The sequence below is a fragment of the Camelus bactrianus genome, chromosome 17, assembly GCF_048773025.1.
Source record: "Camelus bactrianus isolate YW-2024 breed Bactrian camel chromosome 17, ASM4877302v1, whole genome shotgun sequence".
Lineage (NCBI taxonomy): Eukaryota > Metazoa > Chordata > Mammalia > Artiodactyla > Camelidae > Camelus > Camelus bactrianus.
The window spans coordinates 17,716,134-17,740,972 of NC_133555.1; the positions used below are offsets into that span (position 1 = coordinate 17,716,134).

Genomic DNA, 24,839 nt, shown 5'->3' on the forward strand with positions numbered 1-24,839 from the left:
TGGAGTGAGGGTAATGGTAGGAAGCTTCACCTACACTTGCATTGGTCTTTGACGGAGAAGTTGGGAAAATGCAATCATTTCTAAGAGTTCCTGCTGTGAGTGTACACATAACGTGCTTCCTAATCAAATACTAGCAAGATCAATTAACCTGAAGAGAGGAAAATCAGAAAGGACAAAGCAGTGACACTTCAGAAAAGTGTCTTGATCTCCTATCAGAGTGCCTGGTTTCATAAAGCAATTTGTGAAAGTCAAGTTTGACTGTCAGAGGAATTAGAAGGCTTAAGTTCAAGTACTGCCCCTTACCAGCTGGGTAATCTTAGGGAAACCATTAAAATCTCTGACCCTCCACCTACTTCCTCATTCATATAATAGTGATAATAATACTCTGCAAGACTGTTGTGAGCCTCAAATGAGATAATGCCAGTAAGAGACTTTCTGTGACATTCAAATAGTTGGGATGATAAAAACTCTGGTTTTAACATACCAGAGAATATTTTGAGTAATTATAGTTTAATTTTTAACATTTATATTTAAACACTAACAGTAAAAAAACAAAAAAAACAAAAACAAAAAAACAACTGTCTATACATTCCCAATTATACATGAGTTTATAGCCTGACTGACTTCATTCATTTTTTTCAGAGCACTAAACCTATTCCTAATCCAGGAGCATCAAGGTATTAAAAACTGCTGACCAATTTTTCTTTCCTGAGATAACATAATCTTTATTTCCTGAGACCCTTTATACTAACATTAAACTGAAGGTAACTGCATAAAAATGAAATGGAGACTCATAATTGCAAACTGTTTTCACGTCTGATGACGATTCAACCACTTCTGAGGACTGAATTGCTCCTGTTAGAGTTTAGGATCGAGCTATAAAAGTCTATCACTTAGCTGCTGTCTGCCTACAGGTGCAAAGCAGAGACAAGCAGAAAACTGCGGTAATTATCTAGAAGCATTAGGCCCAAAAGTCCACTCTGGCCCCAAAAGATTGAAGTTACTTTACAGGTATCAGGGAAGCTTGGGGAGGGGGTCATGCTCAACATTCTCTTAGTACTTTCTTCCTCTGGAATCCTTTTCACCTTGAATGCTCATTGGTATTACATCTGGAGAAATAATAGCCTTTTGCTTTTTCTCTCTTTAAAAAAAAAAAAAAAGATTTACTAAGACTGATTGAAAAGGCTTAAAATGTCCTCTTGTCAAGGCCCTTGATAAACATTTCATCTAACGTTTTCTGAGGCAGAGTTTTAGTTGAAGCACTGCGGGAGACAAATCAAAACAATGATACAGAAAACCATGGCTTTAACCTGAATGTCTTTAGAGGACATCTTCTAACCAGAGCTGGTATTTTAAAATTAAAGGAAAAAAGGTCCAATATGTTTAGCTCATTTATTTCTCCCCCCTCAAAAAATGGATTTAATGAACCCAAGATTGTGTTTCGCCTCATCTAACAGGACACAGAAATGGAACACTCCATGAATTAATTACTTCCATTCATTTCAAAAGGTGAGAATATTTTAGAATGTCTTCAGCCCTCACCTAGAGAAAATTATCCCATTCAGTTTCCAAAAAAGAAAACGTGATTTTTTCAAAATACCTCTTCTTTGAGGATCAATTACCTCTTATTATGCTTTTATGACTACTGAGGAATCTTTATCCTACTAATTTTGTTCTGTCTTTAGCCACGGTATCACATCCCAAATTTAATTCAGTATACTAAAAACCGTACTCTACATATCAAGAAAACAATTCTAACTCTTTCTAATAATTTTCCACGTTTGATCATGTTGAAAGCTTTTTTACATTTTGTGTATTGTGTTATCACCTACCAAGCTGTAGAGAATACAGTGCATATATTCTAACAATAACAACATTATATCATTTCTGACATTTGTGTGAACTTTACAAACTTCACATACCAAGAAAAAAACTTTTTTTCCCTCTGCAGTGTCAGCTCACTAACCATACTTATTTGTTAATGGTTCAGTAGCTTATACTCTGGAATGTTACTTGTCTGTTTTGATCTGATTTCAACCACAGATACTCACAGTATTAAATTCTAAGCTAGAATATAGCTTAAATTCAAAGGAAAATATAATTCACCATTACAGCCTTAAAAACAGTCCATGCATCTGAAATACACACTCACCTCAAATGTTTTGGTCTAGAATTAAAATTAACATCACCCTGCCTTAAAAGCTTATCTAATAATTTTCATACAGGTTTCTGGAGTTTACCACTCACAAGAAAAACCTAACAAGCTGCCTCTGTCAAAAGGCAATTTGTCAATAGAATAGATAGGCTGAGAATAAGAGAATGGGAAAATATTCAGGTAACAGTGAGCTATTGACATTTTGTGTGTGTGCTTTACTTTCTTTGTTTTTTTATGAGTAGTATGACCAGAACAATACTGCTAGCATCATTTTGCCTATACTGTGTAAGACGTCTTGGGCAGAGCTGTCACTAGAGCTGAGATCAATGACTACTGAAATACAGGCAGACCTTGTTTTATTGTGCTTTGTTTTATAATACTTCACAGACACTGCATTTTTTACAAATCCAACACCATGTTTTTCCAACAGCATTTTCTCACTTCTTGTCTCTGTGTCACATTTTGGTAATTTTCACAATTATTTCCAACTTTTTCATTATTACTGTGTTCATTATGGTGATCTGTGATCAGCGATCTTAGATGTAACTATTGCAAAAAGGTTACCACTCACTGAAGGCGCAGATGATGGTTAGCATTTTTCAGCAACAATGGATTTTTAATTAAGGTATGTATCTTGTGTTTTTAGACATAATACTACTGCACACTTTATAGGCTACAGTATAGTGTAAATGTAACTTTTATATGCACCAAGAAAGCAAAAAAAAAAAATCGTGTGACTCACTTTATTGCGGCATTTGCTTTCTCTGGGTCACCAGGTCGTCTGCAACAGAACAGGACTTGGACAGTATCCCTGAGGTCTGCTTGTAGTCCAGACTTGAGGGCACAGATGATTAAACCTGAGAGGTAGTTCTCCTAATGATGAAACAGAGATAGACCCGTGAGGTATTTAGAAGGAAGAACAAACAAGAACTGGTACATCATTGGATGGGATGGGGCAAAGCAAAGAATATTTTTAAGCTGAGGAAACCGGCAAAATGACAATACAATGAAAAGAAACTGAACTGTGAATTCTCCAGGGATATCCAGGATTACCTAGTTTGGGGAGGAGAATGAGAGACACTATAATTTTAAGGATTTGGCTGGTAACTCAAATAAAATACCCAATAGTCAGCTGCAAGTATGAGATGGCAATTTGTGATGACTGTGGGTCTTCTGAGGACCAAGACTATTTGCTCTTTGTCTCTGAATTCCCAGGCACCTAGTCCAGCCAGGTACATAGTTTACTCTCAGTAAAAGAAGCCTGCCTGGCTGGCTAGAGATCTGGGGGCCAATTGCACAAAGGAAATACATTGTGACTGCGAACAAACACAAACTTTAAGACCAAGGAACAAAGAAAGGAACTAAGAGGACAAAGTTTTGAGGAATAAATATACTAAAGGAACGGGAGGGAAAAACAAAACCAATAATAGAGACAGGGAAGGTGAGCCAAAGAAGTAAACTCAGAGAGAGGAAGGGGAAGGGAGGGGAGAGGAGAAGGAAAATTGAGAACAGAATCAGAGGAGCCAGGGGAGAAGAGATGTTACTTTTTCATAATTTGAATTCATATATATGAATTCATATATGCATGTGCGTGTGTGTGTGTGTGTGTGTGTGTATATATATATATACACTCAGAAAATGCATGGATGCAAAAATTATAAAGTTACATTTAGTGAGCAAAAATGAAAATCATTAAAATGTTTCCTTAAAACTTAAGGTAAATAAGTGACCAGCTCCTGTCACTTTGATTCATCCATTGCATGTGGGTACTTAATAAATGTTAACTGAATAAAATTAATAACATTTGCTCAATGGTAATAAAAAATTAATTAACTGTCTTCTCTATTACTTAAGTTTATGCCCATTGCTTCTGCAATTACTTCGAGCCCGAATAGCACTATTCTATTTCACTGACTGTCAATATACACTTTAATTTTTTTTCCCGAGAAATAAAGCTGAGATTCTAATTTTTGTCCTAATTTTGGCGATTTTTTTCCTGTTGAAAAAAATTATTTTCTTAAAGTTAATGTCAAAAACTATGTATAACATCCCAAATATAGTTTCACGAGTTCCTTATTTAATTTGGAAATAGTTTTCTCTGCAGAAGATGTGATACCACTTTTTATGTTTCCCCTTTTAGCTTATGTTACTTTATAATACTTTGGGTACAATGTCAAATAATACCGAAAAAGAAGGAATTTGGGGAAATTATTGTAACGTTCCATCTATAAAAGATGGAAGATGTCAGTTACATTCACCCCCAAATTGTGACTCATTTCAGATGTCAGAATTCTGGGTTGAACAGACTGGGTTCTGAAATGTGTGTATGTCAGATGATTTTCTAATGAGCAACAGATAGCTCCTGCTGGGGAATGAAAAAAAAATAAAAATATAAACAGAGATATAGAATTAAAATAACTTTATGAATGGCAGTTTAACTTCTCCATAAAATTCTCTCAGTACAAGCTCACTGTCTCCAAATGGTTGCTTAATGTAGCACACCACTTAGATTCAAAATGCTATACTTAAAATTGTCGAGAAATTAAAAAGAGAATCATATACCACTTGGCGGTATACTGTATTCTCCGCATGTTCTTATATGCCAGTAACCTCTATCCAACTTTTTTTTTGTTACTGAATTACTTTGTGCAAAAGCAATTTAAATTACATGCAGCCTGACTACGTGTGATAATTTGAACTGATTGTTAATTAATTCTGTAAGTAAATAGCTGCTGTAATCGCTATACTCATCAAGGCTTCGTTATCTATCAGTCCTTCCTGAGCTGCTCCTTAATGTATGGGATAAAGCAGCTGGAACTGAACAGGCAGGATTCCCTAAGTGTGCAAGAAGGTAGTCTTGCTTTGCAAAGACTGCTCAGGGAGAGGTATACCTGTAAGGTAATGTTATTTACAAGGCTCGATTTCGCGTAGGTGACTTATCACAGGAGTGAAGAGGGTTTTGCTGACATGAAGTCCCAGCAGCAAGGAAGCAAAGATAAAAGTTAGGAACAGACCAGAGGAAATGTTGTATAATATAAAGAGACAGGGATAAGAAGAAAGATTTTGGAATCCACCAGGCCTGGGTTCAAATCCCAACTACCAATTACTAACAAGGAAGCCTCAGACAGCTTATCTAAACAATCTAGCCTCGATTACACTCATTCATCTGTTATCCTGGTGTACCAATTCATACATTTCCTATCTGTTCTGGGAGGCTGACATATGCACCTCCTAGAGTCTTTGTGATGCTTAAGTTAAACAAGATATACATGGTAACATAGAACTTGACATAAAATGTATGCAACGTGTGTGTGTGTGTGTGTGTGTGTGTGTTGTGTGTGTGTAAAGCAATGGTCTGGTACTCATCCTGTATGACTTTGTCCAAGGAGGAAATCTGGTAGTATCCACAGACATTTCTGTTTGTCATGACCTAGGGCAATTAGTGTTACTGGCTTTAAGTAGGTAGAGGGTTGAGAACTGCTAAACATCCTACTATCTTTTCCATGACAAAGAATTATGTGGCCCAAAATATCAATACTTCTCTAAGTGCTAAAGCCATAATTTCAATGACTATTTGTAATAATAGTTGGTTACCCGACACTGTGATACCCAAGTAAGAAAAAATAAGCTAGTATTCTTTTTAATCATCACCATGATTATATCACTCAATGAATCTCTCTTGGGTTAAAGGAATCTAAGAGTTTCCCAATCTGTCGAGCTAATTCTATCTATTTGATATTACATTAATTGCTATCAACAATAAATGTTTCCCTTAATCCTTATTTCTGCCAGTCCCTTTTAATGTGAACCAAACTGCAACCAAGAGATGTAAAGCTAGTGGCATTAGAGGTAGGGAATAAAAGCAACCAATGTTGAAAGTCAAGGCTGTTTGGAGGCCCAGAAAGAAACAAAAATGGCCTAAGACAATTGTGTGCACCATACTGTCAGTTCCCATGCCAGTTGGGAGCCTTCCTAGAGCAATTTTCTAATGATTAGCTTCTGAAAAATCAGTGATGCACAAATCAGTGGTTTGTCATCTCCTTTCTCCACTCTCAAAAGCAGAAGGGCCCTGAGACAGTGGTTCCCAAACCTGTGTGAATGTTGGAATCACCTGGGGAGCTTCGCAAATCCCTCGGGGATCGTGATTTAATCTCTTGAGGGGTAAGAGGAGCTGCCTGACCTTTAAAAACTTTCAAATCTTTAAAAGATTTTCTAGATGATTCTACTCTGTACACAGGTCTAGGAACCACTGTCCTAGGAAAAATAACCAAGTAGAGGTCTCTTTCTACCCCAAACTGAGAAGTAGCTTCTAAAAGGACAATGAAAATGGACTTGGCAAGAATATTTTTCTTGCACCAAGCTATGTAAGCATGGTAAAATTAAACCAGGTGGCCAGTTGTTCTATTTACGTCAGTCCCTCAAGAGCATTACTGAGTCAGGCTCTGGGCTAGTGACAGGGAAGTAATTCTCCAGAAAACATCTTCACTGTCTCCCAAGAGTGCTGCCAAATCACAAGGACTGTTGCTTGTTTGGTCTTAAGAAGTCCCTGGGAATCAGCCTTGGATGCATGTTTGAGAATACCTTCTGTTAACTCTTCTCTCCATCTTAGTGTCACTTAATTGGTATGGATAAGCTATACACTAACTGCACCACGACCCAGTCTGTTCCCTCTCTAACGTGACTTCAGTGTGCTCCTCTTTATACACTCCTTAATATTGTCCTGCATTGCAAATTTGTTTGATGTTTTGGAAAGCCAGGGACCATGTCTGTCTTAGTCACTGCTGTTTCCCCAGCGCCCAGCTCAGTACGTGTTATAGAAGAGGCCCTCAATTATTATGTAGGAATGAGAGAATGAATATGGGAGTTCTGGAACACACGAAGCCCCTAGACCTTCTCAGCCTTCTCTGTGCCTCTCCAAAAAAGAATCTCAGTCAAGGACTTTGCTGGAGGTTTCTTCCCAGGTGGTTATATGGAAATAAAAGCATGTTCCCAAGAAGCACACCCCCAAAGTTACAGATTATCACCTTAACAGGGACCTAACAAATGGCAAGACAGACTAAAGAGTGGCAACTTAAAGAGTCTTTAAGGGAAGACATAGAAATGAGCTTACAGACTGCTTATGCGTGACCACTTTTCACATACAGGGGAGGAAACTGAACTTTGTAGAAACAAAGAACTAAGACAATTTGACTGTGATCACACACATGACTGAACAGTACTACTGTCTAGCATTTAAGACCCTTTTTCTACCTCTGAGATCCATAAAACATTATGATAATAAGCTGACAACATTCTATGAGATTTTTGTTAATCCCAGTGAATGAGTGTCTTGATTCTCTCCATCCACCACTAAAACAACCACTGTAGAAAAAAGTGTTACCAACTACTGTGAAAGGTGAAACTTGCAATGTGGGTAAAATCCTATAATGATTGCACTCTTTTATTCTCCCATATATTTCCAAAAAAATTCTGTTCAATAATGCTTTATTCTTTTAAATAAGATTCTAATCTTATAAAAGTCTAGAAAGTGTAATTTTCTGCAAAGATCCATTCTTGGATCACTAGGTCATGTCAACTATAGCCAGTCTGTGTATGTGTTTTCTTTTCTCATCTAGATACGCAACTCACAAACGAAAAGCAGGCAGATGAGAAAGCCATTAATGCTATCGTTATAAATTCAGTATCCGAATTCAGTATCACAGATGGACCAGCCAAGGAAACCCCCAGTGAGAAAAAACTGTCAGAATCCAGCACATCACTGTCCTCCCTTGAAGAATGCCAAACGAAATTTTCCTACCTCCAAACTGATGCTTCAGTTCATCCAAGAGACACTGATGGTATGTTTTTCACAATCAACCCGTCTCTAAATAAAACTCCCCAACCCCCAGCCCCTCGAAAATCATCACATATACTGTTAGGGGTAAAAAAAAGGTCTTTATGAATATTAAACAGGAAGACTTAGATCTGAAAACTCTGGTGAGTGACACATGTCAAGGTCACCTTGCAAGTAGGAGATGCTTGGCAGGTTGTTTGCACTCAAAGCTGGGAGTCTGAGGCCAAATGTTTTAAATAGCTGGAGTGAGGTATAATTATTCTTGCTATAGAGCTATGAAGTAGACTAAAAAAATGGTCAATTTTTTTTCTCTTCTTGGATCTGGGACTACTCAACCCATGGCTCTAGGCTGAGAGAAAAAAAAAAACAGTAAAATAGCTTTGAAAGCTGGAAATACATAAATACAGACCGTATAAAATATAAGGACGGTTACATCAGCAGCCTGTGAAAAAGATTTGGTTCCTCTAGGTAACATTTCCTCCTAGGCATTCAAATCAGGGCAAACCTACACCAAACCATCCCTAGATATGACATAAAAGACATGTTCTATCTGCAAAACGAATTTCAAATTAAGTTGCTGCTAAATGATCAACACAGTCAAGTTCAGAGTCACCAAGACACACGGAATTCTACTCAGGTTAACTTCGGAGACATAAACCGTTCAAGAGATTGGTAATATTCCATACTGACATTTGTATTTAAAGAAAGCTTGAAGTTTCTCAAAGGAAAACATCAAAAAGTATAGTTTCTGGTCTATATTTACATGCATATTATACTTTTTTTGAAAATAAGACCAAAACATGAAATGAACTTTGTGTAACAGGAAATATGAAATCACATCAGTTTAATTCCTGGCTCTGAAATTTATTAACTCTATAAAACTGGATACTTTTTTCTTCTTTACCATCCCTTAATCTCAGTCTCTCATTTATATAATAGAGCTAGTAATACACCACAGGATGTTCTAAGAGCAAATGAAATAACATGGGTAAAGCATTCAGTACAGAACCTGTCATGTAAAAGATACTCAATTTTTGCGTTTATGATTATTACAGTTTTAATAAATGAGAAATATTTTTAACACATGTTACATATGATCTTGTGCAAATGATGCAATGGATGCTTTAGACCAGAAGCTACAGACACAACTACCTGCAGCTGCCAGGAGATAATGTGAATGATGAAGTAAACTGGAGTTGAACAATAGGGATTGGTGACGACCATGACAAGGTGAAGAGCACTGCCTCTACTCAGAACCAGTGAATTGTTACTGAAAGGAAACTCAGGCTCAGAGTTGCCAGGTCTAGATTGCTACGTGAAATCTCTCAAACTTCTAAGCATTGGCAGTATTTTATTTCTTTTCTGAAGTCCCAGACACTCCCCAAAATACACAGCCTTTGGCCAACTCTGGCCTGTAGATTGCTAGGTTATGACCTTGAATCCAAGATGATGCCCAAATTCCTTGTTCTGATAGAGTTTGATGCCAATCAAGAAAACAGGACAGGAGAGTTCTCTGCATTTTGACAGTGGAGTATTTAGTATTTTATTAGATTGTATCAGGGATGCATGGATCTTACCTGTAACTGGTCTTGGTTGCAATGATCGTGAAACTAGGAATTACCATTATATGTATCCACATGGTACAACCCGGTGCCCCTCTAGAACCACTCTGATTTGTCTTATCAGGTATCTTGGCAGAATCTGAGGGGCCAATGCAGCTAGCATGATACTTGAACTCCTGTATTTCCAGGCAAGACCAAAACAACTATCCCATTAAAATGGTAGCCTACACTTAGGAGCCTCATGCAGGAAAAGAACCAACTACTTTGTCTTCAAAAGAGCAAAGGAGAGTCATGAAGACAACTGAATTAGATTGTTTCCTTAAGGCCTGGACTGAGGCCACTATGACCCAGGAAATTCCAGTATAAAGCTGACAGCATAGGTAACAGCCCATCCTTCATTGCCCACATTCTAAAAAAATCCCCCAACTGAGGTAAAAGCTTTTATAAGCTGGTTAAAAGGGAGCGTGAAACACCCAGACTAAGGCCCACAAATAGTGCTAAGAACATCTCATTGTCCTAGAGAGCAAACATCAAGGAAATAAAGAGTTAAGTCAGATTCACTTCATTTTAGGAAAATTTTGATAGTAATTAATATAAGGGTGCAGAAATTGAGAGCTGGGGTCATTGTTCGTACTGAGATAAATACAGAAGTATCTTTCAGGAACAGCAGGGGAAACAGAAGGGAAAAGAGAGGATTGCATCAACTTTCATGTAGTTTGTGGTTAATTTATTTTCAAATATATAAATGAGTGCATAGGAATGGATGCTTAATTGCTAATATCTATTATTTATATACATTGCCCCACTTAAAACAGGATGGAGAAGTCTCACACATGCAGATTTTGTAAAATGTGTTACATCCATTAGCACAGTTCATGGTGTGTGCTCTGATGGGAATTTAAAAGCATCTTTACTGCACATCACACACTATGTGCTGTGACATTACTTTATTATTAAACTGTGGCTCATGATGTGTGGTCCCTTTCCTGAAAAAAATGGAAAAGATCCAGAGCACTGTGTCTCTGCTTCTGCTTCTACGTTCTGATTGCAAAAGCATCCCTGTGGATGGTAAAGCCAGGGATACACATGATAGGAGAAAATAGTCTCCTTAAAAAGAACTCTGAGAACATGCCTAATTGATGTATAATTTTGAATTTGAGACGTCTCATCCAGGTGGATGAGGAAAATCATAAATACAAGATACCTCAAAAGAATAGTCTTAATTACACCATGGACTACTGAATAAAATGATTACATTTTCTACACTGTAAATTTCATACAATTAAATGCAATAATGTCACCTTATAAAATGTTTCAATTTTATAATTATTTCAGTTCATTTGCTCAGAAAAAAACACAAGCACAAATTTACTAAGTATCACCCAAATCTAGTCATTCTAGTTCTAAAGAAGTGACTTGAATGTTAGTTGTGCTTGTCTGAACTCAAATAGATCTTGACATATTTAAGTAGCTATTAAAATGGATAACATAAGGGATGATACCCCAGCTAGAGAAAGGCATTCAGTCACACTTTATTTATTCTCATTGTGCATTACAGACTTTTTTTTTTAAAGAACTTAATGTTGGGGGAGTGGGAATCAAATTTTATACTTTTTGGCCAAAAATTTTCAGTAAATCAGTTTGGGCACAGTGTCATAAATCTTTTCTCACTATTATGCCAAATTCTCAGTAATAGCACATTAATCATTAATGTATCAAAATCCTGGGTTGGGCCAGGTTCATCTTGCCTTTTTTTCTTACTTTGTTTTTTGGGGAAGAGGAAGGGAGAGTGTTGTTTATCTGGGGTCACTTCTGGAAGAACCATACTCTTGCCAGTTTGGATAATAGTTCCCCAAAAAGCAGGCGTTATGGTTATGGAGTTGGGGAATGCAACAGGGACTACAGCAGGCAACTACAACTACCTCTTGTCCCTCCCTCCTCCCAGTCCCAGGCATCACAGTGGGAAGAACATCAAAAGCTGGGAGGGCAAACTCAGGGATTACAGGACCATGAACGTGAGGCTGACCTCAAGTACATTCCTGGAAACTCCTTTGCACTGTTACCTTTTCCACTATAATTAAACATAATCTTTTGTAATGAAGCAGAGTCTCCCTCCTTCTCCCCTGGCTTCTTTTTTGGTACAGTTGATTTACAGTATTATGATAGCTTCAGGTGTACAGCATACTGATTCAGTATGTTTGCAGATTATATTCCATCATAGGTTATTACAAGACTGGGTATAATTCCTGATGCTGCACAGTATTTCCTTGCTGCTTATCTACTTTACATGTAGTAGTTTGGATCTGTAAATCCCATACCACTAGTGCCCCCCTCCCCACATTCCCCCTCCCCTTTGGTAACTACATTAAAAAGATGTGGTATACACATACAATGGAATATTACTCAGCCATAAAAAAGAATGAAATACTGCCATTTGCAACAATGTGGATAGACCTAGAGAATATTACACTTAATGAAATAAGTCAGAAAGAGAAAGACAAAGACTATACGATACCACTTATACATGGAATCTAAAAAATAATGAATGTATATACAAAACAGAAATACATTCTTCCTCTTAATTAGCCAATCTCCAGTTGTACATTAGCATCTCTGGGGCTTAGTCCTTCAGGGTCTTAAGGGTATTACTTAGCACATTACACTTAGCCTTTTGCCTGCATGTTCAGGAGCCATTCACAAGAGAAAACTAGAGAAGAGACAGGTTTGCAGAACCCAAGAAAAAGGGAATGATGCAATTTGACCTTCATGAGTGTGAGATGCTTTAAAGACACTGGGAGCGATGGGAAGCTGGCAGCTGGATGTATGGCACACTCTTCTGGATGGGCCAAGAGCAGTGCTAGTCAAGCGCTCTGACACTAATGCAAAGTTTATTAAACATTAAAGTCCCAGGTAATACCACAGGCAAAGGAAAACACATCCGTTTGGGAGAATGGAAAGTCCAACTCTCTTTTCAAACAGTTGCAGATTTCCCCCTGAACTGCTTCTGTCACTGCTGTGCAAATAAAAACTGGCCATATGCAAAACAGTTTTGCCTGCTTGTGTAGAATTATTTAATATGTCTTTCAGGAAAAGTGTGGAACACACTTGAAAGTGGGGGGGGGAAATCTGTTTTCAATTCATTAATGTTGCCATGTTTTTCTGGGCAACAGGCTCTGCCTTTTATAACCAAATAAAAAGGACTGACTTATAAACAGGGAAAAAAAACAGGCTCTATTCTCGAGTGCAAAATAGAGAGATGGAGGGAAAGAAATGCCAACTTGACCAAAGAGTTAGGCCAAAATGTATTTTTTTTATAAATAAAATCTATGGCATACATCAGAAGCAGAGAACTGTAGAGTCTGCTAACTTGAGAAGACATTGGCAGGAGGCACTGAATCAAACAGCTAGACACCCCCAGGAAATTATAAAGCCATTTTTCAAACAGGTTTTCACACTCTGATAGGAAATACCAACCCCCACCCTTACAGGACACTCTGCACCCAACCTGACTGACTTCCAAGCCAAACTTTCAGTCTCACACCTACAAAGGACCGGATCTAACAGGAAAATCATTTTTATATGGTCAGAGGGCTGAGTAAGCCTCTGACTCTCCAGCCTGAGAGATCAGGGAGCATGTGCTTGGAATATTTTCTCCTGAGAACCTTTTCTTTCCCAAGGGCGGCTAGAGCAGCAGTCTTGGCATTGAAGAAACTTGATGAGGCTTTATGCCTGTGATCTTTGACCACCAACGTGCCCTCCCTCAGAAATGCATATGCAAAATAGAGTCTATGGACTGTACTAACTCACTCCCCAATTTCTGTGGGTGGTTTGTAGGGACCTAGGAGATATGGATGAGTTGGCCACATGCTACAAGTTGGCTCTGAATGAATAAAAACACAGCCGGTCTGGCAGAGAGATGAGTACATACACCACAGAGGTATTTAGGAATATGCCACCTAAGCTATAAACACTGAGTAATGGCCACAGCATCTGCAACAATACATGTCAATTAAAGTGGCCATAAGAGTCATGGCGTGGTTCTTTTCCACCATCTTATTGGGAAGAAAATAAGGAAGGGTGAGAGGCAAAGACGGAGGGGAGGTGGGAGAGACCAAGAAGTGAAGGCAGATTTCTGTTGACCTAGATGCAGAACTCATTTTAGATCTTTATGTAAGTTTTTTAAAGGAATTAGAATGGTTTTATTTGTTCCCTTTCAGAGCAAGTTTCCATGTTCTCCCTTCTCTTGTAGATTAAGAAGTATATGAACAGTAAAAGAAAAAGTTTTCCGGAAAGCATAGTTAGAAGTAAATGAATGGGGATCTAAGGACACTTAGAACCTTGTGGCAGGTGACTGAGAGAGCAAAATCTCTCCTGCAGGGTTGTACAGTCTCAGTTGACTGAAGTCTGAAAACCAAAGGTTATTAACATTCTCAATGGGAGAAAAAAAACAGAAAGTCTAACTTTAATCAATTGATAAGCCCATCAGGAGGGGTGAATTTTCCTCCAATTCATGCTAGAATGTTACCTTCAACCATCAACAGTCTTAATGATACTGATTCTAACTAACTGGATGATACATCACATGAACGCTTACCTACCCCTTTACAAAACCCTCACATGTTTTTGAGACTTTCTGAACAAATTCATTTGAAAGGGCAAGAAAGAAAAGAAAAAAGAAAAGAAAGAGAGAGAGAAAGAAAGAAAGAAAAGAGAAAAATAAAGAAAAAAGAAACGTTAGAATTTAACAAGAGAACTGCTACATCTTTTAATTCCCTTTATGGAAACAAAAAATACAATAATCCATAACCCATCACAGCTGCTTGGCTAGCATTACCAATTACCTTTAGAGATACTTTTCAGATTTTCACAAGTTGGCATAGAAAATTTTTAAACCAATTTTCTTAAAGAGAATTGATAAGCTTTATTCCTTTTAGGCACATGATGATGTATTTCACTTAACTTGATATAAAATTAAGGCTTTACATAACTGAAGGAAGAAGGAGACAAGGATTAAAAATAAAATACAACCCCAAACAACTATGATTATTTTAAAAATCCTTTATGTGTGTTAGGTTTTGATATGTGCTTTTCCTTCATATTTGAATACGGGTGTGGCAGATTCACTGGAATTCACATCAAACAAATAAGAAAGTCTTGTAGCGAAGCAAGAAATTTGTATGATCTCTCCTTGTCCCCAAATCCAACTGCTCCCCCCTAACCCCGAAAGCTCCTTGCATTTGGGGAGAATCTACTGTTTTTCAGACAACTGCAAGGTTTCCAAATAGGTAGGTAACTGTATGGCTTCCCAGCACCTCTGCAGGTAAAGTAAATAAAGGAGTTTAGAAAAGTGACAGCACTTCAAATAACCAGATTATGTGGAATCAACAGGAAATGCTCAGAAAGTTAATAAAGCAATTACTTAAGTGGAGTGAGTGCTGGATGAGGAGGGTGGCAGAGGGCGGAGCTTGAGATAATCACGGTGGCCATTACCCCTGATATGGATAAATAATTTAGAGTTGGTGAAACAGTTATCAAGCACATCACTGCACATGCCAGCCCTTCATAGACATTCCCATAGGTGTCACTTTAAACTGTCTTTCTTTTTCTTTAAACAGAGGAGTGTGCCTCCCTCATCCTCACCTGTCTGTTTTGCCAGTTTTTGGATTGTCTCCTGATGCTCCCAGATACGTGTGAAACTGTGTGTACCAACTTGTGCTGCCCCTCTCACAGGTACCACCACACCTCGGATGAAAGCCACTCCCGGAATGACTGTAACTGCAACTGTGACATGGACTGCAGCCTTTTTGAATCTTGCCATGAGACCAGCGAGTGTCTGGAGCTGGCCATGGAGATTTCAGAAATCTGTTACCGCTAGCGCCACAAAGTAACCACATTCCAGCAGCCCCTTTGGCCCCGAGGGGAACGTTCCATTAGAGTAAGACTGTGAATTTCATGTGCTGAAATGTAAGGACTGTACACACTTCTTGGATGCTATAGACCATTTTATTCTGCACCTGTCTGGGAAAGCTAGTATTACCAACTCAATGGTCTTATTCCAAATTTCCCAACTGCATGGCTCGCTGAAAAGTAAGATCTTGATCACATGTGATGAACAAATCTTAAATACCTCTTAAATGCCATAGGTACAAGATGTTTCTGGACTATAAAATAGCATGTGAAACCATTCTGTTACTGCATTCACTGGCTTGCATCGTGGATTCAAGTTCATTCACAAATTCAGGACAAATTAGTGCATTCTGTTAGAACTGACATACATTAGCTCGTCTTTCTAATGGATTCATGCATAAACATTATGCATTGTTGGTTATTATTAATAATGCATTGTGTAACATCATTTTGTAATTAAAAATTTATTTATACAGTCTCTTAAAATTCACTTATATGTACAGTTTCAGTAGGAAAGGGAATTAAATGAATTAGAAACCATGTTCCTGTAATTACAACAGATGTCTCTAAGACATCTCCAGTGAATTCTGAATATGCTGTACTTTGAGAGAGTACTGTAATTCTAGACCATATTATTATATGTCTATGACTATGTCATAACAGGTGATGCATATTCTTAATTTGTTTCAGAAAGGCTTTTCTTTATTCTAATAAGCATAAACGGGAATTATGTGCAGGTTTCAAGAAAATGACCCCAGATAATCAATTCCTCATTTTCCTCATTTCTGTTTGTCAGGTACAATAAGCAGCAGGATATTAAAACAGAATCATTTCATTTTACTAAACTATCATTTGTGTAGGCACCCAAAAGAAATACATGAGCAGATATTTATTCAACACTAAGTTTCCTAATACAGCATGTGCTTCAGATACCCTATTTTTTTCCTTTTTCTGACAATTCAAGTAATTCATAATTATGTTGAGCACTTCCTCATACTTAATAAAAAAAATTTTAAGATATGATATAAACTTGGAGAGTGACTTTCAACTCAAACAAATGAGAAAAACAATTTGTGGGGAAAACACATCTCAGTTGAAGTTACCTAGTTACCTTGGAATCTTTACTTTCGTAGGCATGGCACTGTTTACTAATGTGTGCTTAAATTTTCCCATGGAGATACCTCACTATATTCATTGAATATAAAAAAGCATAATATATCAATAATCAAACAAAGAACACAGAAGTGAAATGGAAAGTCAACGGAACTTTTTAAAGATCTAGGCAAACAACAACAACGAATTCTAAAATACCTGTGTTTGCCTGACTTAGATTAATTCTGGGCAAAAGCAACATTAGCTTTGTTTCTGTAGTAAACTAGCACATTTTTCTACTCTGCAATAACTTCCTCAAAACACTGAAAACTATTCATCTTCTGAAAATACTTTTAAGCTGCCCATAAAAAGGCAGTGAACTGCTCCTGTCTTGTTCCTGAGAGTACAGCGCATCCATGGTGAATGTGGGCTTCATTCTTGTTTGACTATCACATTATCCACAAAGCACAGAGCACATCAGCACCGCATCCTCCCAATCCCCACCACCACTGCCAAACTCCTTATGAAATACTGCAGTCTCTCTGCTTTTCAGAAGCTCAGGGACAACGCTACACTCAATGCACAGAAGTTGCAGATCTCTGAGGGGGGAAAAAAGTAAATTCTAAGGAAAGGGACCTAGAGCTGCTCTTATCCAATGTTTTCATTTTTCAACAGAGAAAACAGAAGCTCCTCAGAACTGACTTACCCAAGACCATGCAGTGAGTTAACGGCAGTGTCAGGAACTCTAACTGGTGGTCCAATTTTCTAAGTACCCTGCACCACTCCAGGATTCTCCACTTCTTAGTCCAGCTGGTACACAGTGGTACAGCTGTTCCAATTGTTCAAATATTAAAATGCTCCCAGACTGGCTCATAAACAGTTGCTACTGTGAACCTCCTTAGAGCTTTCCCCATACTGCCTGCTCCCTGGCCCCTCTCCAAGTATCCCCACCTACCTCCCCCTGGTCCAGTCACTCAAGGAAGAACACCTGGACCTGTAGGGGGTCTCTGGGATTTTGGCCCAAAAATAACATACCTGGTGCCACTGATAAGACCAGGCCATATCACTGTTAAATAAATGATGTTGACCATCATCCCTTTATCCTTTCTAGTCTACATACCCTCAAATTGGGCAAAGATTATGCATTTCAAATGTGAATGGAACGCTTGTCAATTAGAGACCTAACAATTGTCAGGTCTTATTTTAGATTGTGGTCAGAACACTACAAGAGCATTCTGTGGCCTCTCTTTCCATGGTTTGTTAACTTGTTCCTCACTTTCAGAATTCATCATGTTACAACAGGAAGGATTGGTTATACAAAGTGCGAAATCTCTTTCCTTTATAACCAATAATAAAACATCACCCTTTTCGCAAACATGAACGGCTCTTTCCACTGAATTCTTACACAATAAAACATACCTAGCTGGCACAATGCAATTGCAGAGGTAAGACAGATGAAAAAAGGAATGTGGTTATTGATTAAATACAAATATCAGAATCTGAGAAGGCTCAGATTTTTTTCTGCAGTGAAGAAGGTCTGAGATTACAAAAAAAGATAATGTTTTTCTTTAAGGTTGGCTTCTTAGGGAAAAGAGTATTCTGATTTAAGGAAGCACATTAGATAAGAGAGATGTGAGAACATACAACCTTCACAGGGAATCCAGAACAGGGATTTTCCCACAGCTATATAACCAGATAAGTACATTGTCTTTGCTTTGCTCAATGGATTTTTATAAAATCACTGCTTCTCTAAAAGCCTACAAAATATGGAAAGCCATGAAGAAACGAAGTTACATTTCACTTGCTAATGAAAATTTCCCACTACATAAGCTGATAGGCCTACAAAATTAATTATCAATGCTGGACAAAGTTAATAAAGCAAAAGTCACTTCAGTTTTTTTCCAAGGGAGCAACACAAGATATTCATTCAAGGGAAATTTACAAATAGGAAACAATCACATGAAGGCATATCAGCATTTTTTCAAGGATACATGTGTAGATGGAAGTGTCTGAAGGACAGAATTCACTATCCAATGCCTCCAAATTTCTCCCTCTACAAAATGGAGCAAAAGAATAAAACATACACTTAAGTAAGGTAGTTTAACTAGAGGAATTTTGCCTATCAAATGCTAAATTCACCCAGGCTACACAAATTGATAACCTGTGATAAAATTATAAAATTTACATACTTGGTTTAATAGTGTGTTGGGTATTCTTTGAAAAAGATATCTGAGTTTAAACCGAAACAGTTGCCATATATAGCCAGACTCATGTGAGCTGTTTAGAAAGAAAGAGTACAAAATAATTTTCTGGGGATCACAATCAACACTGGACTAAAATTATATTATTGGGCTCCTGTACACGGATCTAGACAGGTCCTAACATTACCAGGAAGGAGTCCAGAATGTGGGGAACTGTGAGGAATGGAGGTAAAAGCAAGACCTACATGAGGATATGGACGGAAGTGCCGCCTTCTGGTCTACCATCCTGATATGCTGCCCAGTCCTGCTTGTGCCACTATCTCTGAAGCAGTGATTCTCAATGAGGGGTGATTAGGCAATTGTTCAGCAATGTGTCTGGAGACGGTTTGGTTGTCACAACATAAGGAAAAAGGATGCTACTTATATTCAGTGAGAAGGAGCTAGGAACGTTATTAAATATCCTACAACACAACGGACAACCTCCCAAAACAAAGAAACAGCTCTGAAAGCCTTTCTATCAGCCTCAAAGAACCATCACCAAACTGACCTTGAAAAACTGTTGGAGAGGGATTGCCAGATAAAAAAGGGATGCCCAGTTAACTTTAAATTTCAGATAAATAACAAGCAATATTTTAGTATAAGCATGTCCCAAATATTGCATGTGACATACTTATATTATGAAATGATTCCTCACTTATTTGAAATTCAAATTTAGCTGCTTGTCCTATATTTCTATTTGCTAAGTCTAGCAGCCCTAGTTCAGAAGACTCCACAATTTGAAAAGGGATCCCGGGAAGTGCTGATCCCTCAGCTCCCTCCCTTCCTCCAAGAGGGGAGACTGTTGATCTCTTTGCTCAGAAGCCAGGACATTCATTGGGCCACGTTTTACAAGGAGGTTAATTTAGGTTGTAGGAACCTGGCTTAAAGATCAGATCCAAAGCAGGACAGTCATTTTCCCTCCTGCCTGAGGCTGATGCTGGACCTACAGTCTTGGACTAAGCTGGTCATCCCTCGTTTTCTCAGCCTTACGTCTCTGTTGGCAAGTAAAGAAGCACTTTAGTCAAGGCCATCTCGATTAAAGACATAGCAAGCAGAGGTCTTCACTTAAGCCTTGATATCTAAACCATATTTTCTGATTCAGTCTTGGCTAGAAAGACCTGTCTTGATAGGTGCATGTCTCACTAGAAAGGAAGTATGTTCCCCTTCTAGCTATTTCCCTGTCCATATAGCTCCCTCTGCCAAAATTCTATAGGAGAAAAGAGGAATATCAGGGTGAGACTGAGGCATTTCTTGAACCTGGACTGCAACACCATGTGCTAACACCTGAACTGCACCATGCACTCTTAGCATACAGTTAGGAGCAGACCAGAGAGCCTCAAAGTGTTCCCTTTACTACATTATTCTTATTTATTTTACAGATGAGAAAAAATATAAAATAGAAAATATTTAAGTGCTTTATATACATTATCACAATTCTCTAAATATTCCTTAAAACAGGCTCTATTAGCACCCCCATTTTCCCAGGGGAAATAAAGATATAAAGAAATTAAGTAACTTGTCCAATGTCACCCATCAAATAAGTAATTGTCATAAGGCTTGAACCCAGGTCTGGGCATATCAAAGCCCATACTTTTAATCACTAAGCCTAAAAGTTATACATAAGAAAAATGAGCGAATCAAGATAAAGTTCAAGTGTTCACTTCTAAAGCAAAAGCAGTCAGAAAAATATAATGACTAAATTCAAAAAAACTCATTTGCTGATAGTAAATGTTTTCAAAGTTGTTATTCTATGCAATGATGAGAATTTGGAACATCTTCAAAATGCTTTTAAGAAATGTACCCAATAAGTAATACATGCAAAGTGAACGTATTGCAATTTAATTTTTACGTCAGTAGCTTTGCCCCATTCATTTATGGTTACAAAGGCTTACATTATAGTGCTCCATTTTAGCAAAGCAACTTTGATCTCTGCCTCAAGAGCCCATCCTGCACACAGAACCCAGGCCAGCCCCTCATCAGGATTCCAAGAGAGCCTTGATTGTTTTTAATCAGTCAACAACACTACGGTCAACCAAATACATTCTGATACTTAGACCTTTTATCTCAAAAGCTATGCAGAAACCAAGGTCACGATAACCTCTTTTATGGCTTATTGCTCCTCAAATGTACTTAGAGTGAATTTACAAAGCCACAAAATTATTTTGTGGATTCAGAGCTTTCACTAGGTTCAGCACTCTCCGACATCCTCTTTGTTTCCTCTTTCAGCACTTTCTGCCAAAGGGGTTTCACTGAACATCAAGTTCCCGTAAATTTTTTTTTAAAAAATAAAATAAGTATATTGAACAAGATTCTCCCAGCAGCTAAGCTACCCATCACTTGTAATTTAGGCTCTTCAGAAAGCTGCATTAACATTTCAAAACATCGCTGTACAGCTTTGCAATGTGAGGGGCAGGTCCCTGTGATGGGAGAGGAAGGCAAGAAGGTAGGATGGTCCAACGCCATCACTCTGCCATTGTTACAATCAAGTAACTGCTGATGTGGGCACGGCAGCACAGCACCCAGCTCAGAGGGCAAGTTTGGGGAACTGGCCCTGGAAGAGGAAATAAAGATAGGGCTCTGAAGGATGCAGAGCAGCCTCAACAGATCCACAAGCCTCATGAAGTTCCCTCCTAGCTCACTTTTTGGATGACTCTCATTCTAAGCAATAATAGGCATAAATTCATAGTCTCGATCTACTAGTAACACTTTTACAATAATGTATTAGCCGTGCATTAGAAATAATTTTGAGAATGAAAGTGTCTGTAAAGCACCAAAAGCCACCCTGCATGCTACCAGTAGTACTGGTACAAAGATATCAGGAAACCATAGATGCAATAAAGGCAAGAATGAGACAAACTAGGTGACCAGTTGGGAGGTGACTGTCCCATTCCAGGTAAGACTTAGAAGAGGCCTGGACTAAGGGGTTGGTTGTGAAGTGAGTGGCTATGGGGAAAGAGGAAGAGGCAGGTTTCATATCTAGAAAGGGCCTTGAAAATTAGTTTGCGACTGACTTAGGAGCAAATGAAAAGCCACTGCAGAATGGCAGGGAATTATATGATTAAAGTGGTGTGACAGGAAGCCAAACCATGCTGCTGTGTACAGGACAAATTAAAGCATGGAGGGACTGGAGACTAACAAAGGAGCAACTGCAACAAGGGATGGGGTGATGAAGGCCTGAAATAGGATGGTGACAGGAAAGACAAAAGGAAAGAGATGGATGGGAAAGAAATTAGAAAAGGACCATTAGTCCCTTCTCAAACTCTTCTTATTTTAAGACTCAAATATTCCCTACTGTCTATCACGTATATGAGTCATGAAGCCATTATTTTCATTAGGGAAGAAACGGGTTGGGGAGGGGAGAGTTTTATTCCAAGTGGAAAGTCAAGGTATATTTTTAACTACATTAAGCCAGCCTTCTGCTGCTCTGCACACTGATGTAATTCCAACATAAAACATAATCTATAATATTCTGGGGGAACAAATCCAATTCTTGGTCATATAAATTTTCATATAAGTCCATCACAATTCATTCCCAAAACATCTCATTCTCTTTGAAAGCTGGAGCTGCAGCAAGTGATCAAAAAGAGTAGTTTAAAATTGCTCTGGAATTTCCAGAGATGCTAAATCTAACCCGGCCGATGGCACAGGACCAATCCCCCAAACTTTAAATCAGAGGTAAAGCGTTTTATGTTTTAAAAGATATATTCCTCAAAGTTTACCGCAGTGTATTAAAGTCAAATGTGAGTTATTACTTACCAAATCTGGAGCTGATGTCTCCTCTTGATTACCCTAGGTAGGCGAGAATAAGTATCTTCCAACCAACATATTTTTTACCTTTTCATCTGCCTCTTGCTATTTACAATAGAGTGAAAAATAATAGCCAAGGAGTGACTTTTCAGGGTTGGACGAAGTGCAAATCCCATCTGACTATAGCCTGAATTGTATTCCAGGCCCCTGGCAAGTTCTGCTGCCTGGGGAAGGATAATGAAAGCTCACTTCTCAATAGCTGGGTTGGTCCTGTAGGAATAATCAGTGAAAACCCATCTGATGAACTTTCAGCACATTTGCATTGGCTTAGAACCTAGTGTGTATATGATTGGTCATGCTTGAAATTTACTTCTTTCTGCCCTCACCCTTGCTTTCTGCAAGAAAGAAACGGCGACGCCATGATCACGATGCCCTGTGAAACCCCAGAGCCAGTAGAAAATTTATAATACCATATAAACAGAAAAAAAAATTCATGTCAATTCTTCTAGTGTTATTTGTTGTCAACATAGCAATTATTCATAATCCAAGAGTCTTCCTAGGAGCTGAGGGAGGTGGGAGAATGGAGGATATCCTTTGGTTTAAAGTGATCTTAGATCATTTTTCTGTAGGTGTAGTGAGAATGCGATTACCAAGGCATTCTGATTTAGAGGAACATTAGCCAAAGATTCACCATCCCAAGGGCCCTCTCTTCTGGTCTTTGGGGGTGTTTGGGCTACCAGGGCATTCCTGCTCCAGAATGCCCTATTATAATGTAACTCTATTCTATTACATGGCTTTCTATTAGTCATATAAGTGGATAAGAAGGTTGAGATCTAAAGACAGACATGGATTTGAGTCCTTCTCCACTATTAACTAACAAAATGCACTGAGTTGTAGCTAAATGTCTCTGAGTCTCAGGTTCCTCATCCATAAAACGTGGTTATTAACACTTACCTCTGGGTCAGCGTGAGGAGTAAAAGAGATAACTCAGCAAAATCTTTAGTGCAGAGTCAGTCCCTAGAGTACATTCACTAAAATTTTCAGCTGTAATTGTTAGTAGCAGCACTACCTAGCTCATTTGTTTCCATAATACACAACAGGTATTTATGCTTCTGCAATATCCCACACCATAACGACTTTACCAATTTTCTGAGACAGAGTCATATGCCATCCTTTTCATTATTCCCTGCTTGCTCTCCCAGTTAGTGAGCACCCCATCTAATTCTTACATCTCTTTATTTTCCCTTCTCTTACGATATAGTACCCTCTCTTCTCAGGATTAGGTTAACAGTTACTACAGTAGAGGATTTTAATAAGCACGTATTATGTGCCAAGCACTGTCTGAATGGCCTTTCAAGTATAATCTCATTGAATTCCTCCACAAGCTCTGAGGAATATCTTGTCCCCACTTTACTGATAAGGAAAGTGAGGCCTGCATGATTTGAATAACTTTCTAATGCCAGGGTAGTATGATGGTAGAGTAGAGATTTAAACTTAGCAATTTGTCTGATTCCAAAGCCCATGCTGTTAACCACTTAAGCTGCAAGACGACCATGGCTAAAGTCCAGACTGGCCAATGTAAAAGGGTATGCAGAGGGAGGGTTTGCCTTCCTCTTTAATCTGGTGGCCAGGACTTTAATGTGTCCACTTGGAGAGCCTGATATGTTCCCCTTGTTTTGTGGGGAAGAAGTGGCCTAAGTTATGAACTGAGATTGTGTCTCTGATTTAAAGGCTATATGGTGGTGAAGAGTAAACAGAATGTCCTTAAGTTCACACCCAAGGGCCAGGGGAGGACTCCCTGTAATGAATAAATACAAGGATGGTGAGAGACAAATACTAACTTGCTCTTATGATTACACTCCATGAGTACTACTCATTCAACATCCTCTTGACATTTATTTCTCATCGCTCCATGGAACAAAGTTATAACGTGGAAGCTTCCTGGGGCTCCTGTGTGATGATCACATCTTATTTCAGCCAAGAAAGGTCCAAGCAGTTCAGTTTTCTGATCCTCTGCACAACCACCCTCCAACCTGCCACCACCAGTTAGATCCCTTCCAACTATTATGAAACTATTAGGTTGGTTTGTTTGTTTGGTTTTACTAAAACCATTGTTATTTTTCAAAACAAAAATTCCATCATTGGATATGAGGAGAACGTGATCAGGATTTGATTTTCTTTTCTAGTATATGGTCCTACAAGGTAAGGGAAACTGCACTTTCAATAAATCCTCTGGTTACTAGAGCCTATGAAGCCTTGGGTGGCATACGCTGTGATGAGGAAAGGATCTCTCTGAGTTTCAG

General features: G+C 38.4%; 1 protein-coding gene and 1 long non-coding RNA gene across 2 annotated transcripts in view; one reads left to right on the forward strand and one right to left on the reverse strand.

The window, feature by feature from the left end:
• The window catches only part of MDFIC2 (MyoD family inhibitor domain containing 2), a 93,506-nt gene extending 77,571 nt beyond the window's left edge, over nt 1-15,935 (forward strand). Inside the window, exons 3-4 of the mRNA XM_074344469.1 lie at nt 7,771-7,992; nt 15,166-15,935. Of these exons, the coding sequence (XP_074200570.1) occupies nt 7,771-7,992; nt 15,166-15,425 (482 nt within the window). The 3' untranslated portion in view covers nt 15,426-15,935. The remainder of the gene's footprint in view (nt 1-7,770; nt 7,993-15,165) is intronic.
• The window catches only part of LOC105081429 (uncharacterized), a 667,267-nt gene that overhangs the window by 478,760 nt on the left and 163,668 nt on the right, over nt 1-24,839 (reverse strand). The window contains exon 11 of the long non-coding RNA XR_012499887.1: nt 2,898-3,028. This is a non-coding gene — a long non-coding RNA (uncharacterized LOC105081429). The remainder of the gene's footprint in view (nt 1-2,897; nt 3,029-24,839) is intronic.